This window comes from Pan troglodytes, chromosome 19, assembly GCF_028858775.2.
Source record: "Pan troglodytes isolate AG18354 chromosome 19, NHGRI_mPanTro3-v2.0_pri, whole genome shotgun sequence".
Taxonomy (NCBI): Eukaryota; Metazoa; Chordata; class Mammalia; order Primates; family Hominidae; genus Pan; species Pan troglodytes.
This window is the reverse complement of record NC_072417.2, coordinates 62490001-62510025: the sequence shown is the minus strand read 5'-3', so window position 1 is coordinate 62510025 and position 20025 is coordinate 62490001. Positions and strand designations below refer to the sequence as shown.

General features: G+C 48.8%; 1 protein-coding gene across 19 annotated transcripts; it reads right to left on the bottom strand.

The window, feature by feature from the left end:
• Positions 1 to 5320: 5320 nt before the first annotated feature.
• On the bottom strand, positions 5321 to 11308 carry AURKB (aurora kinase B). 19 transcript variants are annotated; one of them, XM_016946767.4, is made up of 10 exons: positions 11185 to 11289; positions 10832 to 10904; positions 10609 to 10664; positions 8319 to 8482; positions 8152 to 8206; positions 7757 to 7948; positions 7331 to 7469; positions 7072 to 7220; positions 5793 to 5967; positions 5321 to 5627 (listed from the first exon to the last, which is right to left on the bottom strand). In XM_016946767.4, exons 2-10 carry the CDS (start codon positions 10877 to 10879, stop codon positions 5454 to 5456), a joined length of 1152 nt encoding a protein of 383 aa, XP_016802256.1. In that variant the 5' UTR covers positions 10880 to 10904; positions 11185 to 11289; the 3' UTR covers positions 5321 to 5453. The 19 variants fall into 19 exon arrangements, with proteins under 19 accessions (XP_016802256.1, XP_063655864.1, XP_016802257.1 ...); XM_063799794.1 differs by having other exon boundaries at positions 8319 to 8421; XM_016946768.4 differs by having other exon boundaries at positions 7331 to 7515; positions 7899 to 7948; positions 11185 to 11281.
• Between the last annotated feature and the right edge of the window lie 8717 nt (positions 11309 to 20025).

The window sequence follows — 20025 nt, the reverse complement described above, 5'->3', positions numbered from 1 at the left end:
TACAGATGTAAAGTTGGCCTGAGCCAAACTGCCTGGCCTATTTTTTTTTTTTTTTTTTTTGGATGCTAGATGTTTGCATGGTGATGAGACTTATCCAGCCAAAAAAAAAAAAAGGATATATATATATATGGACATATATGTGTGTGTATATATACACACACACACATATATAAATGGTAGAAAAGCGAAAGGGGACAATTACTGGAATGAAGTTGTTGAATAGTAGGAGGCCTGGGTTCAGAGTATATCTGGAGGGGCTCCCTGACAGGACTTGAGAAGGGGAAAGACAGATAATAGGTGAACAGAGGTAACTTGGGGCAATTGGTGATTGGAATGTACAAGACCCCTGTTTGGTTCTGCTGTTTCTCAGAGAAGAGGGGGGATCACTAGTGTGGGAGCTGTGGGGAGCTTTGGTGTTTTCGGGAGTAGAAAAGCCAATATATTGGGGATGCTTTGTAATGTTAGAGTAGGTAGACATGAAGGCAGGAAAGAGGGCCTCCAGGTATGCTGGGCATTTGTCAAGCCATGGTCAAGCGATTAGAAATCTGTCCCTCTGACATAATGAGCAGGAGAAGGGAAGAACCCCCAAGCTGGTTCTCATCGAGTGAAGGACCGGCAGGCATACAACCATCCGTCTGAGATAATAAGTGGCCATCGCTGGTGCTGGGAGTAAGAGGAGTCTTGCAACAGAGAAAACACCTGGAGTTAGCAAGCCATCACCCCTATAAGGTTTTAAGTATGTGCAGTGAAAAAAGAAAATGGTTGAATTTGATCAGTATCTAACCTTCCTGTGGGGGCTCTGGACCAGAAAGGGCGAATTGCCCCTAATGAGCATGCGCTGGACTTCGGTGAACACTGCGCATGCGGTCCCTCCCAAACGCCGACAGGCCACTGCGCATGCGGCAATTAAGCCACAGCCCGCTCAAGGGAAGAACATAAGGAGACAGAGAGTGCGGGAAAACGTAGGGGGTGTAAAAACTCTAAACATGCCGGGCGCGGTGGCTCACGCCTGTAATCCCAGCACTTTGGGAGGCAGAGGCGGGAGGATCACGAGATCAGGAGATCGAGACCATCCTGGCTAACACAGTGAAACCCCATCTCTACTAAAAATACAAAAAATTAGCCGGGCGTGGTGGCGGGCGCCTGTAGTCCCAGCTACTCGGGAGGCTGAGACAGGAGAATAGCCTGAACCCAGGAGGCGGAGCTTGCAGTGAGCCGAGATTGTGCCACGGCACTGCAGCCTGGGCGACAGAGCGAGACTCCGTCTCAAAACAAAAAACAAAAAACTCTAAACAAAGAAAAGGAAGGGGCACTTGATTTTTCAAGTCTCCAGCCTTGTCCTCTTCTAAGTGTACTGTCTTGTAATAAACTCTCACTTTGCTTAAAATCAGTTCTCCCTTCTGCCTTAAACCTTGCCTTTGGCCGGGTGCGGTGGCTCACGGCTGTAATCCCAACACTTTGGGAGGCCGAGGAGGGGCGGATCACGAGGTCAGGAGTTCGAGACCAGCGTGGGCAATATGGTGAAACTTCGTCTCTACTAAAAATACAAAAATTAGCCGGGCGTGGTGGCGCGTGCCTGTAATCCCAGCTACTCGGGAGGCTGAAGCAGGAGGATCGCTTGAACCCAGGAGGCGGAGGTTGCAGTGAGTCGAGATCGCGCCATTGCATTCCAGCCTGGGCAACAGAGCAAGATTCCGTCTTGAGAAAAAGCAAAAACCTTGCCTTTATCTCGTTTGAATTCTTGCCCTCGAGAAAACAAAGGAGAGAGGTTGCTGCAGAGTTGCAACTCCGGAGTTTCCCGGATAGCTGCAGGCTTACCCGCAGGTAACAATAGAAGTAGGAGTCAGCGTTAAGGCTGTGGGAAAATAGGTGTCCTTCATTATTGCCGGTGGGAGTGTAAACTGTCCACCACTTAGAGGGGCATTTTTGGTGATATCTATAGACCGTTTACCTGCGTGTACCCAGCATTACCACGTCTTTCTCTAGATGCTGGTACTCTCCATTGCCATGTCTTTCTTCAGATGTCCCCTAGAGGACAACTAGAGACCATCACAAAGGTGCACAGGAGGCACTCAAAAGACACTGGCCACAGTGCAAAGCATTGGAAATAATCTGCATGTGCATCCAGTAGAAGGGCTTTAAAAAAAACCCTAGGGATATCCTTATTAAAAATTATAGGCTGAAAGGCCGGGCGCGGTGGCTCACGCCTGTAATCCCAGCACTTTGGGAGGCCGAGGCGGGCGGATCCCGAGGTCAGGAGATCGGGACCATCTTGGCTAACATGGTGAAAACCCCGTCTCTACTAAAAAATGCAAAAAAAAAAAAAAAAAAAAAAAAAATTAGCTGGGCGTGGTGGTGGGCGCCTGTAGTCCCAGCTACTCGGGAGGCTGAGGCAGCAGAATGGCGTGAACCCAGGAGGCAGAGCTTGCAGTAAGCCGCGATCGTGCCACTGCACTCCAGCCTCGGTGACAGAAGACTCTGTCTCAAAAAAAAAAAAAGAGAGAAAATTACAGGATGGGTGAAGTGGCTCATGCCTGTAATCCCAGCACTTTGGGAGACCCAGACGGGTGGATCACTGGAGGTCAGGAGTTTGAGACCAGCCTGGCCAACATGGTGAAACCCATCTCTACTAAAAATACAAAAATTATCTGGGCGTGGTGGCACATGCCTGTAATCCCAGCTACTCGGGAGGCTGAGGCAGGAGAATCGCTTGATCCTGGGAGGTGGAGGTTGCAGTGAGCTGAGATTGTGCCACTGCACTCCAGCATGAGTGACAAAGCAAAACTCCGTCTCAAAAAATAAAAAATAAATAAGCACCCCGCCCATTTCTTTCTCCCTAGAGATAGCCAGTTCCAAGTCTTTTCACTGTTTTATTTTGATTTGCTTTGGGTATTTACCATACTTTTTTTTTTCTTGAGGCGGAGTATCACTTTGTCGCCAGGCTGGAGTGCAGTGGCTTGATCTCGGCTCACTGCAACCTCTGTCTCCCGGGTTCAAGAGATTCTCCTGCCTCAGCCTCCCTAGTAGCTGGGACTACAGGCACACACCACCATGCCCAGCTAATTTTTGTATTTTTAGTAGAAGCAGGGTTTGACCATGTTGGCCAGGATGGTCTTGATCTCTTGACCTCGTGATCCGCCCGCCTTGGCCTCCCAAAGTGCTGGGATTACAGGCATGGCCTACTGAGCCTGGCCTACCATACATTTTTTTTAAGTTGTTAAACAACAGTCATGTATATTTTATTTTTATTTTTTTAATTTTTATGTTCTCAAGGTGTACAAGTACAGATTTCTTTTTTGTTTCTTCAAATGGAGTCTTGCTCTTGTTGCCCAGGCTGGAGTGCAATGGCGTGATCTCAGCTCATTGCAACCTCTGCCTTCTGGATTTAAGCAATTCTCCTGCCTCAGACTCCCAAGTAGCTGCGATTACAGGCGTGCACCACCACACCCGGCTAATTTTGTATTTTTTTAGTAGAGACAGAGTTTCACCATGTTGGTCAGGCTGGTCTCGAACTCCTGACCTCAGGTGATCCACCTGCCTTGGCTTCCCAAAGTGTTGGGATTACAGGCCTGAGCCACCACGCCCAGCCCCTACCATACGTTTTTAAATCACATGCTTCCGTTGCTGCTTCTTAAGTTTTCAGTTTTAGGCATGACCTGTTTTTTTCCTGCTATAAAATTCAAGGAATTCACTTTTCCACCCTACTGCCACCATAATTTTGGTTAGATTTATTCATTTGTTACAGTAGTTACTGAGTGTCCTCTACATTCCAGGTACTGTTCTAGAGGCTTGGTGTAAAGCAATGAATTAAAAAAAAAAAAAAAAATCAATCAATCCTGCCAGGCGCAGTGGCTCACGCCTGTAATCCCAGCACTTTGGGAGGCCGAGGTGGGCAGATTGCTTGAGGTCGGGAGTTCGAGACCAGCCTGGCCAACACGGTGAAACCCCGACCCGGTCTCCACTAAAAATACAAAAATTAGCCAGGAGTGGTGGCACATGTCTGTAATACCAACTACACGGGAGGCTGAAGCAGGAGAATCACTTGAGCCCGGGAGGCGGAGGCTGCAGTGAGCTGAGATCACACCACTGCACTCCGGCCTGGGCGACAGAGCAAGACTCTGTTTCAAAAAAAAAAAAAAACTTGTCCAGGCGTGGTACGCCTGTAATCCCAGCACTTTGGGAGGCTGAGGAGGGTGGATCACCTGAGGTGAGGAGTCCGAGAGCAGCCTGGCCAACATGGTGAAACCCCATCTCTACTAAAACTACAAAAAAATGAGCCGGGCTTGGTGGCGTGCGCCTGTAATCCCAGCTACTTGGCTGGCTGAGGCAGGAGAATAGCTTGAACCTGAAAGGAGGTTGGAAGTTGCGGTGAGCCAAGATCGGGCCACTGCACTCCAGCCTGCACGACAGGGTGAGACTCCGTCCTGCTGTGTAGCCAGGCTGGAGTGCATTGGTGCGATCTGGTCTTGCTGCAGCCTCCACCTCCCGGGTTCAACCGATTCTCCTGCCTCAGCTTCCTGAGTAGCTGGGACTACAGGTGTACGCCACCACGCTCAGCTAATTTTTGTATTTTTAGTAGAGATGGGGTTTCACCATGTTGGCCAGGATGGTCTCGATCTCTTGACTTCGTGATCTGCCTGCCTCGGCCTCTGAAAGTGCAGGGATTACAGGCATGAGTCACTGCGCCCAGACTTAACTGTTTTTTTGTTTTTGGTTTTTTTTTTTAAAAGACTCTGAGTAAACTATGAGTAGAATAGGCCCTATTTAACCTGATAAAGGGTATCTATCAAAAACCTACAGCAAGCATCATGCATAACAGTGAAACCTCATGTCAGGAACAAGACAGAATCACTGCTGCTTCTATTGGCTCCTGTACTAGATCCTGACCAGAGCAGTGAAATAATCAAAGACAGCTTCTAGGGTACAGAACTGTTTAGTTGCTCCTACGTTGGCAAAGGGGCAGAGAATGAAACAGAAAAGGAAAAACTAGAAGTTGGACAACCAAGAGAGAGGTGAAAGAAGGTGGCCAGAGATGGCTGGTGTTCCAATGTAGCAATGGGGAACCAGGGCCCCCAGTGCCCCTGGGCTGTGGGAGTCTGAGCAACAGAAAGAATAGACAGTGAGGGTAGAGGTGGAAGTGGGGGTAGGGGTTGGGGTGGCTGGGAGCTGACCAGGTGGGTGTCAGAGCTGAGAGGGTAGGGTGTTACCAGGGATAGCAAAGTAATGCTCATCCCGGCTCCTCAGGGTGAGCCAGCTCTCCTTCTAGGGAACAGCTTCCTCCACAGCAAAGCCTCCACCTAGAAACATCTACACTCATCAGTACAAAAAGCTTCAGCCTTTATTAAACAAAGGAGGAGGTAGAAAACAGATAAGGGAACAGTTCAGGATCCCTTCTTTCCCCTATACATACACAGACATACAAACACACACACCCGAGTGAATGACAGGGACCATCAGGCGACAGATTGAAGGGCAGAGGGAGGCAGCACCCTCCGAGAGTTGGCCCGGACCCAAGGGTGGGCTGAGACCTGGGCCAGGGGCAGCCGTTCCGAGGGGTTATGCCTGAGCAGTTTGGAGATGAGGTCCTGGGCTCCCGTGGGCACAGAAGCGGGGAACTTTAGGTCCACCTGCAGGTGTGAAGAGATGGAAGGGCTGCATTAGTTTCACCCTGGCTACATCTTCCTTGACTACCCATTCTGTTTGGAGTTACTTAGGGCCATGCAAATACACTTTGCCCACCCCCAGCCCCCCAACTCCTGGCCTCAGCAGCTGGCACGAAGCCCAGGCCGCACCTTGACGATGCGGCGATAGGTCTCATTGTGTGATGCACTCTCAAAGGGTGGGTTCCCCACCAGCAGCTCATAGCAAAGCACTCCAATGCACCACAGATCCACCTTCTCATTGTGCGTGCGCCCCTCAATCATCTCTGGGGGCAGGTAGTCCAGGGTGCCACACATTGTCTTCCTCCTGGGAGGGATAAGGGGTGTGGGCAGGGGTCCCAGTGACATAGGAACTCTCCTTTCCCTGCTGCCTGACGGCAGGGAGCCAAAAGACCACGGGATGTACCAGGCGAGAGGTCCAGCCAGGTAGGGCCACTGGAGTGGGGGTGGGGTTGGGGTGATGATATATCCCAAAGCCCCAGAGGTGAGCCTGCACACAGCCCAGCAACTCCACACTGAAGGATATATCTTAATAAGATACCCTGATATGAGGGCAGTGTTCATTTGGAGTTCACTGGGGACATCTCTAATGCCCATCAGGCATGTTCTGGTTAAATAAATCAGCTACTACGTGATACTATGAAACCATTAAAAAGTGATGTGGGAGGAAAAAAGGCCACTGCTCCGGGCTTTTTTGAGACAGAGTCCAGGCTGGAGTGCAGTGGGGCGATCTTGGCTCACTGCAACCTCTGCCTCCCGGGTTCAAGTGATTCTCATGTCTCAGCCTCCTGAACAGCTGGGATTACAAGTGTGCACCACCATGTCTGCTTAATAAATTTTGTGTTTTTAGTAAAGATGGGGTTTCATCATGTTGGCCAGGCTGGTCCGCTGGTCTTGAACTCCTGGCCTCAAGTGCCACCCGCCTTGGCCTCCCAAAGTGCTGGGACTGGTAGGCGTGAGCCACCGCGCCTGGCCAAAGTTTTACCATTGGCCCCTACGGGGATCAAACCTGCGACTTTGGGGTTATTAGCACCACACTCTAACCTTTTTTTTTTTTTTTTTTTTTTTTGAGACAGAGTCTCGATCTGTCACCCAGGCTGGAGTGCAATGGCATAATCTCGGCTCACTGCAACCTCCGCCTCCCAGGTTCAAACAATTCTCCTGCCTCAGCCTCCCCAGTAGCTGGGATTACTGGCGTCCGCCACCATGGCCGGCTAATTTTTGTATATTTAGTAGAGACAAGTTTTCATCATGTTGGCAAATCTAGTCTCGAACTCCTGACCTCAGGTGATCCGCCCTCCTCGGCCTCCCAAAGTGCTGGGATTACAGGTGTGAGCCACGGTGCACGGCCCCTGGAGAGGTTTTAATGGCCCTGCCTCACACCCAGGTCTGGCCTCCCAGGCCACCATACCTCAGGGAGGGAGCATGCACAGACCAGCCGAAGTCAGCAATCTTCAGCTCTCCCTTGAGCCCTAAGAGCAGATTTTCTGGCTTTATGTCTCTGTGAATCACCTTCTTCCCATGGCAGTACATTAGAGCATCTGCCAACTCCTCCATGATCTGGGAGGGGCAACGACAGGCAATCAGACAAGGATGGACCTCCAGCTACAAGCAGCACACCCTCAGCCTCGAGCCCCCTACTGGCGCCCCAGGTGCCCACCCGCCCGGACCGTGGCTGTTCGCTGCTCGTCAAATGTGCGGCTCTTCTGCAGCTCCTTGTAGAGCTCCCCGCGGGGGGCATACTCTAGAATCAAGTAGATCCTCCTCCGGTCATAAAAATAGTTGTAGAGACGCAGGATGTTGGGATGGCTGGGGGAAGAGACAGAGGAGGCCTCAGGCCAAAGGCATAAAAGAGCTGGAAAAGATGATAGGAGCAAACTGGGGTCAGACGTGGCCCAGGCCGGGGACACCAGGGCTGGGAGTGGTAAGGGGAAACTGGAGGCAGATTTCTGGATTCAAGGCTTGCCAGGACTAAGAGCTAAATGGGGCTCACTAGCCATAGCTACAGAGAAAGCAATCTGGATGAAGTGGGGCTGAATGAGGAGCTGGGGGTGAGGGAGCAGAGGGGCTTCGGCTCAGGGGGCATCAACCCATACTGCAGGTGGGCCTGGATTTCGATCTCTCTGCGCAGCTGATGCTCCACGCCCTCCTTCTCTATCTGGGACTTGAAGAGGACCTTGAGCGCCACGATGAAATGGCTTTTCTTCTCCCGAGCCAAGTACACGTTTCCAAACTTGCCTTTGCCCAGAGGACGCCCAATCTCAAAGTCATCAATTGTGAAGTGCCGCCTGCTTAGAAAGTGGAGGAAGGCAACTCAGAACCGGTTTTGGTTATTAAGAGGTTTGCTTTCTCTCTGCTTCCTCATCCCATCCTGTCCTCCGCCCCACTTCTCTTCATCCCTACTCCTCCCGTGCTTAGGTTTTATCTCCCCGACTTCCTGCCTGTTCATTGTCCCCTCACCCCCGTCCACCCCAAGGCTTGGGGCACTTACGTTAAGATGTTGGGTGTCCCACTGCTATTCTCCATCACCTTCTGGCCAGGGGCAGCTAAGGAGAGAACAGGTAGGTTGAATGCGAACAGGGATGACCTTCTCATCCCTAAACCCTCCCACAGACGGTCATCTCCCCAGCTCAGTCCTCTCCCCCTTGCCCCAGTTACCTGTGGGCTGGACATTGCAGCGGCTCATGAGGACAAGTGCAGATGGGGTGACAGGCTCTTTCCGGAGGACTCGCTGGGGCAGGGTGCTCAGGCCAGATGGAGCCTGAGAAGGAGCAGGGGGTAGCTCTGAGGGTGCCTTTGTCTGATGACCGGGGTGGAATGTGCTGCAAGCAGTATTTCAGCCCCTTGCTAAAGAGCCACCCACCCACCTACCCCCAATTCAAAGAGAAACACTGATGTGACAGTTTTGCTTCCCAGCCTCTGCTCATAGTCCCATATTAAAATGGGTTATTAATAAACAACCTAGGGCCGGGCGCAGTGGCTCCTGCAGTCAGGAGTTCAAGACCAGCCTGGCCAACATGGTGAAACGCCATCTCTACTAAAAATATAAAAAATTAGCTGGGTGCGGCCGGGCATGGTGGCTCATGCTTGTAATCCCAGCACTTTGGAAGGCCGAGGCAGGCGGATCACAAGGTCAGGAGTTTGAGACCAGCCTGGCCAACACAGTGAAACCCCATCTCTACTAAAAATACAAAAATTAGCTGGCCGTGGTGGCACGCGCCTGTAATCCCAGCTACTCAGGAGGCTGAGGCAGGAGAATCGCTTGAACCTGGGAGGCACAGGTTGCAGTGAGCCGAGATCGTGCCATTGCACTCCAGCCTGGGCAACAGAGCTAGACTCCATCTCAAAAAAAAAAAAAAAAAAAAAAAAAAAAAAAAAAAAAAAAAAATTAGCCAGGTGTAGTGGCAGGCGCCTGTAATCCCAGCTACTCGGGAGGCTGAGGCAGGAGAATCGCTTGAACCTGGGCGGCAGAGGTTGCAGTGAGCTGAGATCGCACCATTGCACTCCAGCCTGGGCAACACAGTGAGGCTCCATCTCAAAAAAATAAATAAATAAAAAATAAATAACCTAAGTAGGCCTAAGATAAGGGGCAAAGGACTCACACCAACACCTAACATTTCACTTCTTTGGCCCTGGCCCACACTTTTCAGGCATGAAGCTGTTCAACCTGTATAAGTCCTGTCCATAACAACACAGTCATTCATCCAGCCCCTCACTTACACCACAGTAGAGAGCTGGGTCAATGAACACCCACAATTCAAGGGGTTTAGCACAGAGGTATTCTCAAAGTCTCCTAAAAAACTTAGTTTATTAAGGCTTAGATAAGATGCTTGAGGCCTTGAATGTTATAGCAATAACCAGGATTTACACTTTTGCAAGAACAGGCTTTAAGGACACTAAGAGCTACCCTGATGGCCCTGGACCACTTCTCACTTTCAACTTCTTCATTTTTTTTTTTTTTTTTTTTTTTTTTTGAGATGGAGTCTCGCTCTATTACCCAGGCTGGAGTGCAATGGTGCCATCTCGGCTCACTGCAACCTCCAACCTCCCAGGTTCAGGCAATTCTGCTGCCTCAGCCTCCTGAGTAGGTGGGATTACAGGCACATGCCTGGCTAATTTTTGTATTTTTAGTAGAGACGGGGTTTCACCATGTTGGCCAGGCTGGTCTCGAACTCCTGACCTCAGGTGATCCACCTGCCTCAGCCTCCCAGTGCTGGGATTACAGGCGTGGGCCACCCACCTGGCCTCACTTTCAACTTCTCAAAATAATAGGTACACTTTCTTTTAGGAGTGACTAAGGTAAAAGTGACAATGGTTTCTCATTCAGACTCCATTCCTGACAGCCTCACTCAGTGCTCCATGAGGGAGGGAGCTGATGCACAAGGGAACAGACAGACTCTCCAGGAAGCAAGAGCCCCAAAAACAGGGAGCAAAGCCTGTGCAGGGCCCCTTCCTTCTTCTGCAGCCAAGAGAAGAAAGCCCCTAGGCCCCGAATAGTGATATTGGTACCAATCTACAAATAAGCAAGTTGAATAAAATACAGTCCAGAAATAGACCCACATATATGTGGGAATTTATATATATAATAAAAGTGGCATTTCAAATCAGAGAGGAGGCCCGTCAATGAAATCTGTCTGGACCATTGGGAAATAAGTCAATTTAGATCCATTTAGATTCTTACCTCAATTTAGTCATGAATTCCAAATTGTAATTTAGACTTGCCTTGGGCCTTTTAAACTGTAACTTTATATCCTTTTATAGTCTATTTCTTTTTTTTTTTTTTTTTTTTTTTTGAGACGGAGTCTCGCTCTGTCTATAGTCTATTTCTATTTGCTGTCTAGTTTATTTTTTTCAGGATATGGGTTGGGAATCATGGCCTGAAGGCCACGCCCTGCCTGCTCAGTCCCAGATATCATTTGTATGTGACGAGCCCTGCAGAGGTCCTCACCGGCTGGGAGTCACTGGCTGGTCAGATTCACGTTGGCAGCACCTGACAGGATGTGGCTACAAATGACCAGAGCGGGTTCTGTCGTCAAACTTGGGACCCGTTCTTTGGAGCATAACGGGGAAGAAAGTGCTTAAAGGATTGCTCATTGCAGGATCTCAAGTTTCCCAGCAGGAACTCGCCATGCGGGGTCATGGGGGCGCAGGGACGGAGGGAAGGGCCTTACCGTCTGCCGGCCGTAGGGCCAGGGGTAGGCGTTCTCCTTCTGGGCCATCCTTAGAGGGAAAGGGGGAGGAGAGCTGGGCGGAGAAGGGAAACAGCCGTGAGAAGCAGAGAAAAAGAGAGAGAGAGGGAGGGGTTGGACCGATCGAGCCGGAAGCGCTAGCCCGAGCTGGTAAAAGGGAGCAGGTCAGCACACTAGCCCCAATCTGGGCGCTGGTCTCACCGCCCCCGCCCTCCTATCGTCCCTACCTCCTTCCAGCCCTGCGGCGTGCGCGCAGGCCAGCCCAACAGACCCTCTGATCTACCTGATCATCTGCCCACTCCCGGCGCAAGGCCTGCGACAGGAGGCCAGCTCACCTGGGGTCCAAGGCACTGCTACTCTCCCGGCCGCCCGCAAACAACTGAATCTGCCACGCCGCGCCCTGGCCAAGGACTTTTCAAATCTCCCGCCCCGGCCCCATTGGACAAGCTCGTCGCCCATGCCTAGTTCCCATTGGCTCGATGTCCTGTGACGTAAGTCATGGGAAGAGGCGGAATGAGAAGGGCGCACGCTTGGCTTCCAGCTTAGGAAAGTTTCCCCAAATTCCCGCAGTGAATTATCTTGCTTTTTCTTTTCTTTTCTTTTCTTTTTTTTTTCTTCCTTTTTTGAGACAGGTCTCTCTCTGTCGCCCAGGCTGGAGTATAATGGTGCTATCTCGGCTTGCTGCAACCTCTGCCTCCCGGGTTCAAGCGATTCTCGTGCCTCAGCCACCCGAGTAGCTGGGATTACAAGCGCCCGCCACCACGCCTGGCTAATTTTTGTATTTTTATTAGAGACGGGTTTTCGCTGTGTTGGCCAATCTGGTCTCGAACTCCTGTCCTCAGGTGATCCACCCGCCTCGGCTTCCCAAAATGCTGGGATTACAGGCGTGAGCCACCGTGCCCGGCCTTCTTCTTTTTATAAAAAATATTAAATCTTTAATGTAACTGGAGTTTATCCTTATGCATGTATGAGCTGGGGTCTAACTTCTCTGCCCGATGGAGCGCCAGTTATGTCAACACCATTTGTTAAACAAACTGCCCCAACAGAATTTAAATGTTGCCCTTGATATATAATGTTAGCATATTTACTTGTGTCTATTTCTAGACTTTGTATTCCGTTGTTTGCTCATTTGCCTGTGTGTTTATTCTTGTGTCATTACTACGTCGTTCTTAAAAGTTCTGACATTCCTGGGAGTTTTTCCACCAACAGACCTTTCGTTGCAAGACCTCTGTTAGCTGCCGTGTTGTTTGGGCCCACTTTCATTTTTCCTCCTTCCTGCCACACTCCCTTCTTTTCTGCTCTTCCTAACCCTCAGATTTCATTACTGGGTTAAATAAATACATTTTTGGGCCTTCTATGAAATAACCAGTGGATATTTATTAAGTGTGTACTGTCCAGCACTCTTCTCCTTTCTTCTAACACTCTATTTTTCCTTTAGGGGACCACCTGTCTCTCCAGTCTATGCAGTCGGTTTCTGTAGTAGTTTCAGTTGCTGACAACCCCAAATCCCTAGGTTGATGAAGACCTATTTAAATCTCACTTTTTTTTTTTTTTTTTTTTTTTTTTTTTGAGATGAAGATTCGCTGTGTTGCCCAGGCTGGAGTGTAATGGTGCAATCTCAGCTCACCACAACCTCCTCCTTCAGGGTTCAACCGATTCTCCTGTATCAGCCTCCCGAGTACCTGGGATTACAGGTGCAAGTGACCACGCCCGGCTAATTTTTGTATTTTTAGTAGAGACGGGGTTTCATCACATTGCTCAGGCTGGTCTCGAACTCCTGGCCTCAGGTGATCCGCCCACCTTGGTCTCCCAAAGTGCTTGGATTACAGGCGTGAGCCACTGCGCCCAGCTTTATTCCCACTTCTGAAAGCACTTAGAGTTTTGAGGATTTGAGAAGGAAACTGACTCCATTGTAGGTCCAGAAATGAGCCCCAATTGACTTATACTAATCAATACCTTTTATTCCAGATTATGGTTATTGGATCAGGCATAAGCCTGTGATTTAAGTGGGCCAGCTAGTGGGAATCAGTTTCTTGCTCAGAATGCTGGGCAGCTCAAGGAAACACTTAACGTTTACTGGTTTATCATAAAGTGTATTACAAATGATATAGATGAAAAGATGTATAGGGCAAGGTATGGAGGAAGAGATTTCTGGAAGTGAGCAGGGAAGCATGCAGCCCTCATTGCTGCTTCTAGTGCTACTGAAGGAAGCAGCTTGACATTGAAGCCTAACATTACAGAAGGGAGAAGAGAGGCCTGGAAAGAACTTCAGGACTTGATGACATTGTTGAGCCTCTACATGCCTACGTTAGCACTTTTCTTACATGAACAATAGAGAAGATTATTATTCAGCTAATATCCTTTCTGAATGCATTCTAAATGCTATTTGCTGTTTAAGCATATTGTGTAGAAAAAACAAACCATGGCTAGGCTTGGCGGCTCACGCCTGTAATCCCAGCACTTTGGGAGGCTAAGGCGGCTGTATCCCTTGAGCCCAGGAGTTTAAGATCAGCCTGGGCAACATGTGAAACCCCGTCTCTACAAATAAAAAAAAAAAAAATTAGCCAGTATGGTAGTGTGTGCCTCTAGTCCAAGCTACTTGGTAGGCTGAGGCAGGAGGATCAGCAGAGGCCGGAGGTCAAGGCTGTGGTGAGCCATGATTGCACCACTGCACTCCAGCCCCGACATTAGAGTGACACCCTGTCTCAATAAAAACAAAAAACGGGCAGGGTGCAGTGGCTCATGCCTGTAATCCTAGCACATCGGGAGCCCCAGGAGGGTGGATTGCCTGAGCTCAGTAGTTCAAGACCACCCTGGGCAACATGGTGAAACCCCGTTACTACTAAAATACAAAAAATTAGCCAGTTCTGGCCAGGCGCGGTGGCTCATGCTTGTAATCCCAGCACTTTGGCAGGCTGAAGTGGGTGGATCACGAGGTCAGGAGTTCGAGACCAGCCTGGCCAACACAGTGAAACCCGTCTCTACTAAAAATACAAAAATTAGCTGGATGTGGTGGCAGGCGCCTGTAATCCCAACTACTTGGGAGGCTGAGGCAAGAGAATCACTTGAACCTGGGAGGCAGAGGTTGCAGGGAGCCAAGATCGCACCACTGCACTCTAGCCTGGGTGACAGAGCTAGACTCCGTCTCGAAAAAAAAAAAAAAAATTAGCCAGTTGTGGTGGCGGGTGCCTGTAGTCCCAGCTACTCAGGAGGCTGAGTGAGGCACAAGAATTGCTTGAACCTGGGAGTGTTGCAGTGAGCCGAGATCACGCCACTGCACTCCAGCCTGAGCAACACAGCAAGAGTCTGTCTAAAATAAACAAAAACAAAAAAAGACCCAATTCTTCCTCTGCCCTCACACCACAGCAATCAACACAGGAGACTTCTGCGACCACATGTGTGGAGATTTTACTGCACCACCAAGCAATCAGTTCTGCAGCAGACATCAGCTGGGTGTCTTCCAATTAGATTCTGACACTATCTACCTGGAGAGAGCATCAGATCCCATAGGTTGAAGGCTCAGTCCCACAAGACTGCCCCTCACTTTGGATGCCAACTGCAAGCCTCAGGTTGTTTTTACCTGTACTCATGACTAACTGGGTGTAAGTTGGGGTTCCTACAATTCCCTCTTTATGTTCAATGAATTTGCTAGAGTGGCTGACAGAACTCAGGAAAAAATGTTTACTGGTTTATTATAAAGGAATTTTTTTTTTTTTTGAGATGGAGTCTCTCTGCCACCCAGGCTGGAGTGCAATGGTGCAATCTTGGCTCACTGCAACCTCTGCCTCCCGGATTCAAGTGATTCTCCTGCCTCAGCAGGAGAACACGCCACCACGCCCAGCTGATTTTTGTATTTTTAGTAGAGACAGGGTTTCACTACGTTGGCCAGGCTGGTCTCGAACTCCTGACCTCGTGATCCACCCGTCTTGGCCTCCCAAAGTGCTGGGATTGCAGGCGTGAGCCACCGTGCCCGGCCTTATAAAGGATACGACCAAGGATACAGATGAAGAGATGCACGGGGCAAGGAGGTGGGAAGGGCATGGAACTTCCATGCCCTTCTGAGGTGTGCCGCCCTCCAGGATGCTCCACGGGTTCAGCTCTCAGGAAGCTCTCTCTACCCCATCCTCTTGGGTCTTTTATGGAGACTTCATTAAATAGGTGTGATTGAAGCATGACGACTGTGTAGAAATGTGATTGGACGAAGAGGGTATGATCTAGTACTAATAGGCTGAGTGGGGAAGCCCAGCAAGGCCTGTCTAGATTCTTCCTGGCTTCTCTGTGCAGTATTCCTTCCACCTTCTGAAATGGGGGTCTTATGACCTGTAATTGAACAAGATTGTTCAGAGAATTTATTTATGGCCAGCTTCAGGACAGACAGGAAAGAGGTAAGATAAGAGTAATATATATATATATATATGTACAGTTTCTTTGTTTTTTGAGACAGAGACTCGCTCTATCGCCCAGGCTGGAGTGCAGTGGTGTGATCTCGGCTCACTGCAACCTCCGCCTCCCGGGTTCACGCCATTCTCCTGCCTCAGCCTCCCGAGTAGCTGCGACTACAGGCACCCACCACCACTCCCAGCTAATTTTTTTATTTTTAGTAGACATGGGGTTTCACCACCACCTGGCCTTTTTTTTTTTTTTTTTTTTTAAGAGAAGGTCTCTTTTGTCCGAGGCAAGCACTCTTGCTGCACAATCATAGCTCATTGCAGCCTCAGAACAAGTTTGGACTTGGTTACACCAACTTGCTTCTTTAATCTATCAATTTACCTTTAACTGCCGGCACATCAACGTAGTGAAATATACCTCATGTATTTGCATTGCCATTGTCTCTTCTGTGGAGAGGAGGGAGCAGGCAGAGATGGTTGGTCATCAAAGGGGACTTAAGTTTTGCCTTTAATGTTCTAATTTTTTAGAAGGTGTATAGAGTCATGGAACTGTTTGCAGGATTAAATATTAATGACAAATAATCTCTAAAAGGAAGGTGTGGACCAGGCACGATGGCTCACGCCTGTAATTGCAGCACTTTGGGAGGCCGAGGCGGGTGGATCATAAGGTCAGGAGTTTGAGACCAGCCAGGCCAACATAGTGAAACCCCATCTCTACTAAAAATACAAAAATTAGTCAGGTGTGGTGGCGGGTGCCTATAATCCCAGCTACTCGAGAGGCTGAGGGAGGAGAATCGCTTGAACCTGGAAGGTGGAGGTTGCAGTGAGCTGAGATCATGCCACTGCATTCCAGCCTGGGTGACAGAGCAAGACTCATCTCAAAAAAAAAAAAAGAAAAAAAAAAGAATTGAAAGGAAGTATCATAAATATTCAGAAGCAGCGTTATTCACAACAGCCAAAAGTTGGAAGCAGCCCAAATGTCCATCAACTGGTGAATGAATAAACAAAATGTCATATATCCATAAAATAGAAACTTACTTAGTCCTAAGAGGAATGAAGTACTGATATTTTATGTCATGGAAACCATGAAAACAGTATAAACAAAAGAGGCTAAGCTGAGCACAGCAGCTCATGGCTGTAGTCCCAGCACTTTGGAAGGCTAAGGTGGGCAGATCCCTTGAGCCCAGAAGTTCCAGACCAGCCTGGGCAACATGGCGAAATCCCGTCTCTACAAAAAATACAAAAATTAGCCAGGTGTGGTGGTGGGCACCTGTAGTCCCAGCTACTCAGGAGGCTGAGGCAGCAGAGCCGTTGAACCCAAGAGGCACAGGTTGCAGTGAGCCGAGATCGTGCCATTGCACTCCAGCCTGGGCAACAGAGCAAGACTCCGTCAAAAAAAAAAAAAAAAAAAAAGATAGAAAGTTCACATATTATATGATTGCATTTACATGCAATATCCAGCATAATATCCAGCATAAGCAAATCCACTGGGACAGAAACAGATTAGTGGTTTCCAGAGACTAGGGGAAGGGAGAAGGAGGAATACAGAGTGAGTGCCAATGGTTTCTTTTGGGGGGGGGGGTGATTAAAATGTTCTGGAATTAAATAGTGATGATTGATGCACCACTGTGAGAATATACCAGAAACCCTTAATTGTACACTTTAAAATGGTTAAAATGGTAAAATTTATGTTAAGTATAATTTACCACAAAAAATTATAAAATATCTTTTTTTTTTTGAGATGGAGTCTTGCTCTGTTTCCCAGACTGGAATGCAGTGGCATGATGATCTCAGCTCACCACAACCTCTGCCTCCTGCGTTCAAGTGATTCTCCTGCCTCAGCTTCCCAAGTAGGTGGGACTACAGGCGTGTGCCACCATGCCCAGCTAATTTTTGTATTTTTAGTAGAGATGGGGTTTCACCATGTTGGTCAGGCTGTTCTCGAACTCCTGACCTCGTGATCCGCCTGCTGCAGCCTCCCAAAGTGCTGGGATTACAGGCCTGAAGCCACCGCTCCCGGCTCTTTTTTATTTATTTATTTATTATTATTATTATTATTATTATTTTGTCTTTTTTTTCTTCCTTTTTGTGGAGAACAGGGTCTCGCTATATTGCCCAAGCAGGTCTCGAACTCCTGGGCTCAAGCTATCCTCCCACCTCTGCCTCCATGAGAGCTGGGATTACAGGCATGAGCCACCACGCCCGGCCTTATTATTATTATTTTGAAATGGAGTTTCACTCTTGTTGCCCAGGCTGGAGTGCAGCAGTGCAATCTCAGTTCACTGCAACCTCTGCCTCCCCGGTTCAAGCGATTCTCCTGCCTCAGCTTCCCAAGTAGCTGGGATTACAGGCGCCCGCCACCATTCTGGCTAATTTTTTTTTTTTTTTTTGAGACACAGTGTTGCTCTTGTCGCCCAGGCTGGAGTGCAATGGGGTGATCTTGGTTCACTGCAACTTCTGCCTCCCAGGATTACAGGCGTGGGCCACCATGCCTAGCTAATTTTTGTATTTTTAGTACAGACAGGGGTTTCCTCATTTTCACCAGGCTGGTCTCGAACTCCTGACCTCAGGTGATCCACCCACCTTGGCCTTCCAAAGTGCTGGGATTACAGGCGTGAGCCGCCACACCCATCCAGGAATACACTTTAAAGGCACTTGTGTGACTGCTATTAAATTAGTCAAATCTTAACACATTTTGCTATATTTGTTTATGATGTTTTTTTAAATGAACTAAAAGGCATACAGGTAGAGTTCCAGTGTAAAATTTCTTTTTTTTTTTTTTTGAGACGGAGTGTTGCTCTGTCCCCCAGGGTGGAGTGCAGTGGCGCGATCTTAGCTCACTGCAAGCTCCGCCTCCCGGGTTCACGCCATTCTTCTGCCTCAGCCTCCCTAGTAGCTGGGACTACAGGCACCCGCCACCACGCCTGGCTATTTTTTTTTTTTTTTTGTATTTTTAGTAGAGACGAGGTTTCACCGTGTTAGCCAGAATGGTCTCGATCTCCTGACCTCGTGATCCACCCGTCTCGGCCTCCCAAAGTGCTAGGATTACAGGCGTGAGCCACCGCGCCCGGTCAGTAAAATTTCAAGAAGTAGGCCGGGCGCTGTGGCTCATGCCTGAAATCCCAGCACTTTGAGAGGCCGAGGTGGGTGGATCACGAGGTCAGGAGATCGAGACCATCCTGGCTAAGACAGTGAAACCCCGTCTCTACTAAAAATACAAAAAAAAAATTAGCCGGGCGTGATAGCGGGTGCCTGTAGTCCGAGCTACTAGGGAGGCTGAGGCAGGAGAATGGCGTGAACCCAGGAGGCGGAGCTTGCAGTGAGCTGAGATCATGCCACTGCACTCCAGCCTAGGCGACAGACAGAGACTCCGTCTCAAAAAAAATATATTTTCAAGAATTAGGTCTAGGTATATTGTTTCTCTACCATTTTCTTCTGTGGTTGTTATGGATGAAATTGTTTCTCTCCAAAATCCATATGATAAAGCTTTAACACCCAATGTAAATGTATTTCTAGACACAGCTTTAGGGAGGTAGTTAAGGTTAAATGAGGTCATTTGAGTGGAATCCTAATCCTACAGGGCTGGCATCCTTAGGAGAAGAGGGAGAGACTCCAGAGTTCTCTCTTTCCCTGTCGGCACAGAGGAAAGGCCATGTGAGGACACTGCAAGAAGGTGGCATGTAAAAGCCGGCAAGAGAGGCCTCAGCAGACACCAACCCTGATAACATCTTGATCTTGGACTTTGAGCCTCCAGAACAGTGAGAAAATAAATATCTGTTGTTTAAGCCACGCAGTCTACGGCATTTTGTTATGGTAGCCTGAGCAGACTAATACAGATTCTAAGGTCAGTGGAAAACTACAAGCGGAAGCACTCACTTCAGATAGGACTACTAGTGGCTTAGACCCTTCAGGAACAAGGTTTGGGTCTCCCTACGAGGGAAATAACCAGGACCAGTTGAGGGGCTTGTTGAAGACAATGGGAAGACAAAATGGGTAATAGAAGAAGCTAGTTAGGCCAGGTGCGGTGGCTCACACCTTTATTCCCAGCATTTTAGGAGGCTGAGGCGGGAGGATCACCTGAGGTCAAGAGTTGGAGACCAGCCTGGCCAACATGATGAAACCCCGTCTCTACTAAAAATATAAAAAAAAGGCTGTGCACAGTGGGTCATGCCTGTAATCCCAGCACTTTGGGAGGCCGAGATGGGTGGATCACCTGCACTCTACTGCACTCCAACCTGAGTGACAGAGCGAGACTCCATCTCAAGAAAAAAAAAAAAAAAAGAAGCAGCAGCAGCTAGTTATCAGCTACCACTACGTGGCCAGTTAGAGAAACAAGGACTGTAGGTGTATTTCCTTTTTTTTTTTTTTTTTTTTTTTTTTTTTGAGACGGAGCGTCAATCTGTCGCCCAGGTTGGAGTGTAATGGCATGATCTCAGCTCACTGCAACCTCCGCCTCCCAAGCTCAAGTGATTCTCCTGCCTTAGCCTCCTGAGTAGCTGGGATTACAGGCATGTGCCACCATGCCTGGTTAATTTTTTTTGTATTTTGAGTAGAGACGGGGTTTCACCGTGTTGGCCAGGCTGGTCTCAAACTCCTGACCTCAGGTGATCTGCCCACCTCGGCATCCCAAAGTGCTGGGATTACAGGCGTGAGCCACCACACCTGGCTGTATTTCTTCTTTATTTTGTTACGAATATATCTGTGTGTGTGTTTCAGCTAATAAATGTACACAAAATGATAGAATTAGGAAATGATCATTTTGCATCTCCTTATGAAATAATTAATGCA

Excerpts from the sequence above, each read along its gene's own strand:
- AURKB (XM_016946767.4), bottom strand. The coding sequence starts at position 10,879 with ATGGCCCAGAAGGAGAACGCCTACCCCTGGCCCTACGGCCGGCAGACG. Across the intron at positions 7,470-7,756 it reads GAAATCCAGGCCCACCTGCA|CCATCCCAACATCCTGCGTC; the intron begins GTATGGGTTGAT and ends CTCTTCCCCCAG. Across the intron at positions 7,221-7,330 it reads ACGAGCAGCGAACAGCCACG|ATCATGGAGGAGTTGGCAGA; the intron begins GTCCGGGCGGGT and ends TGCCCCTCCCAG.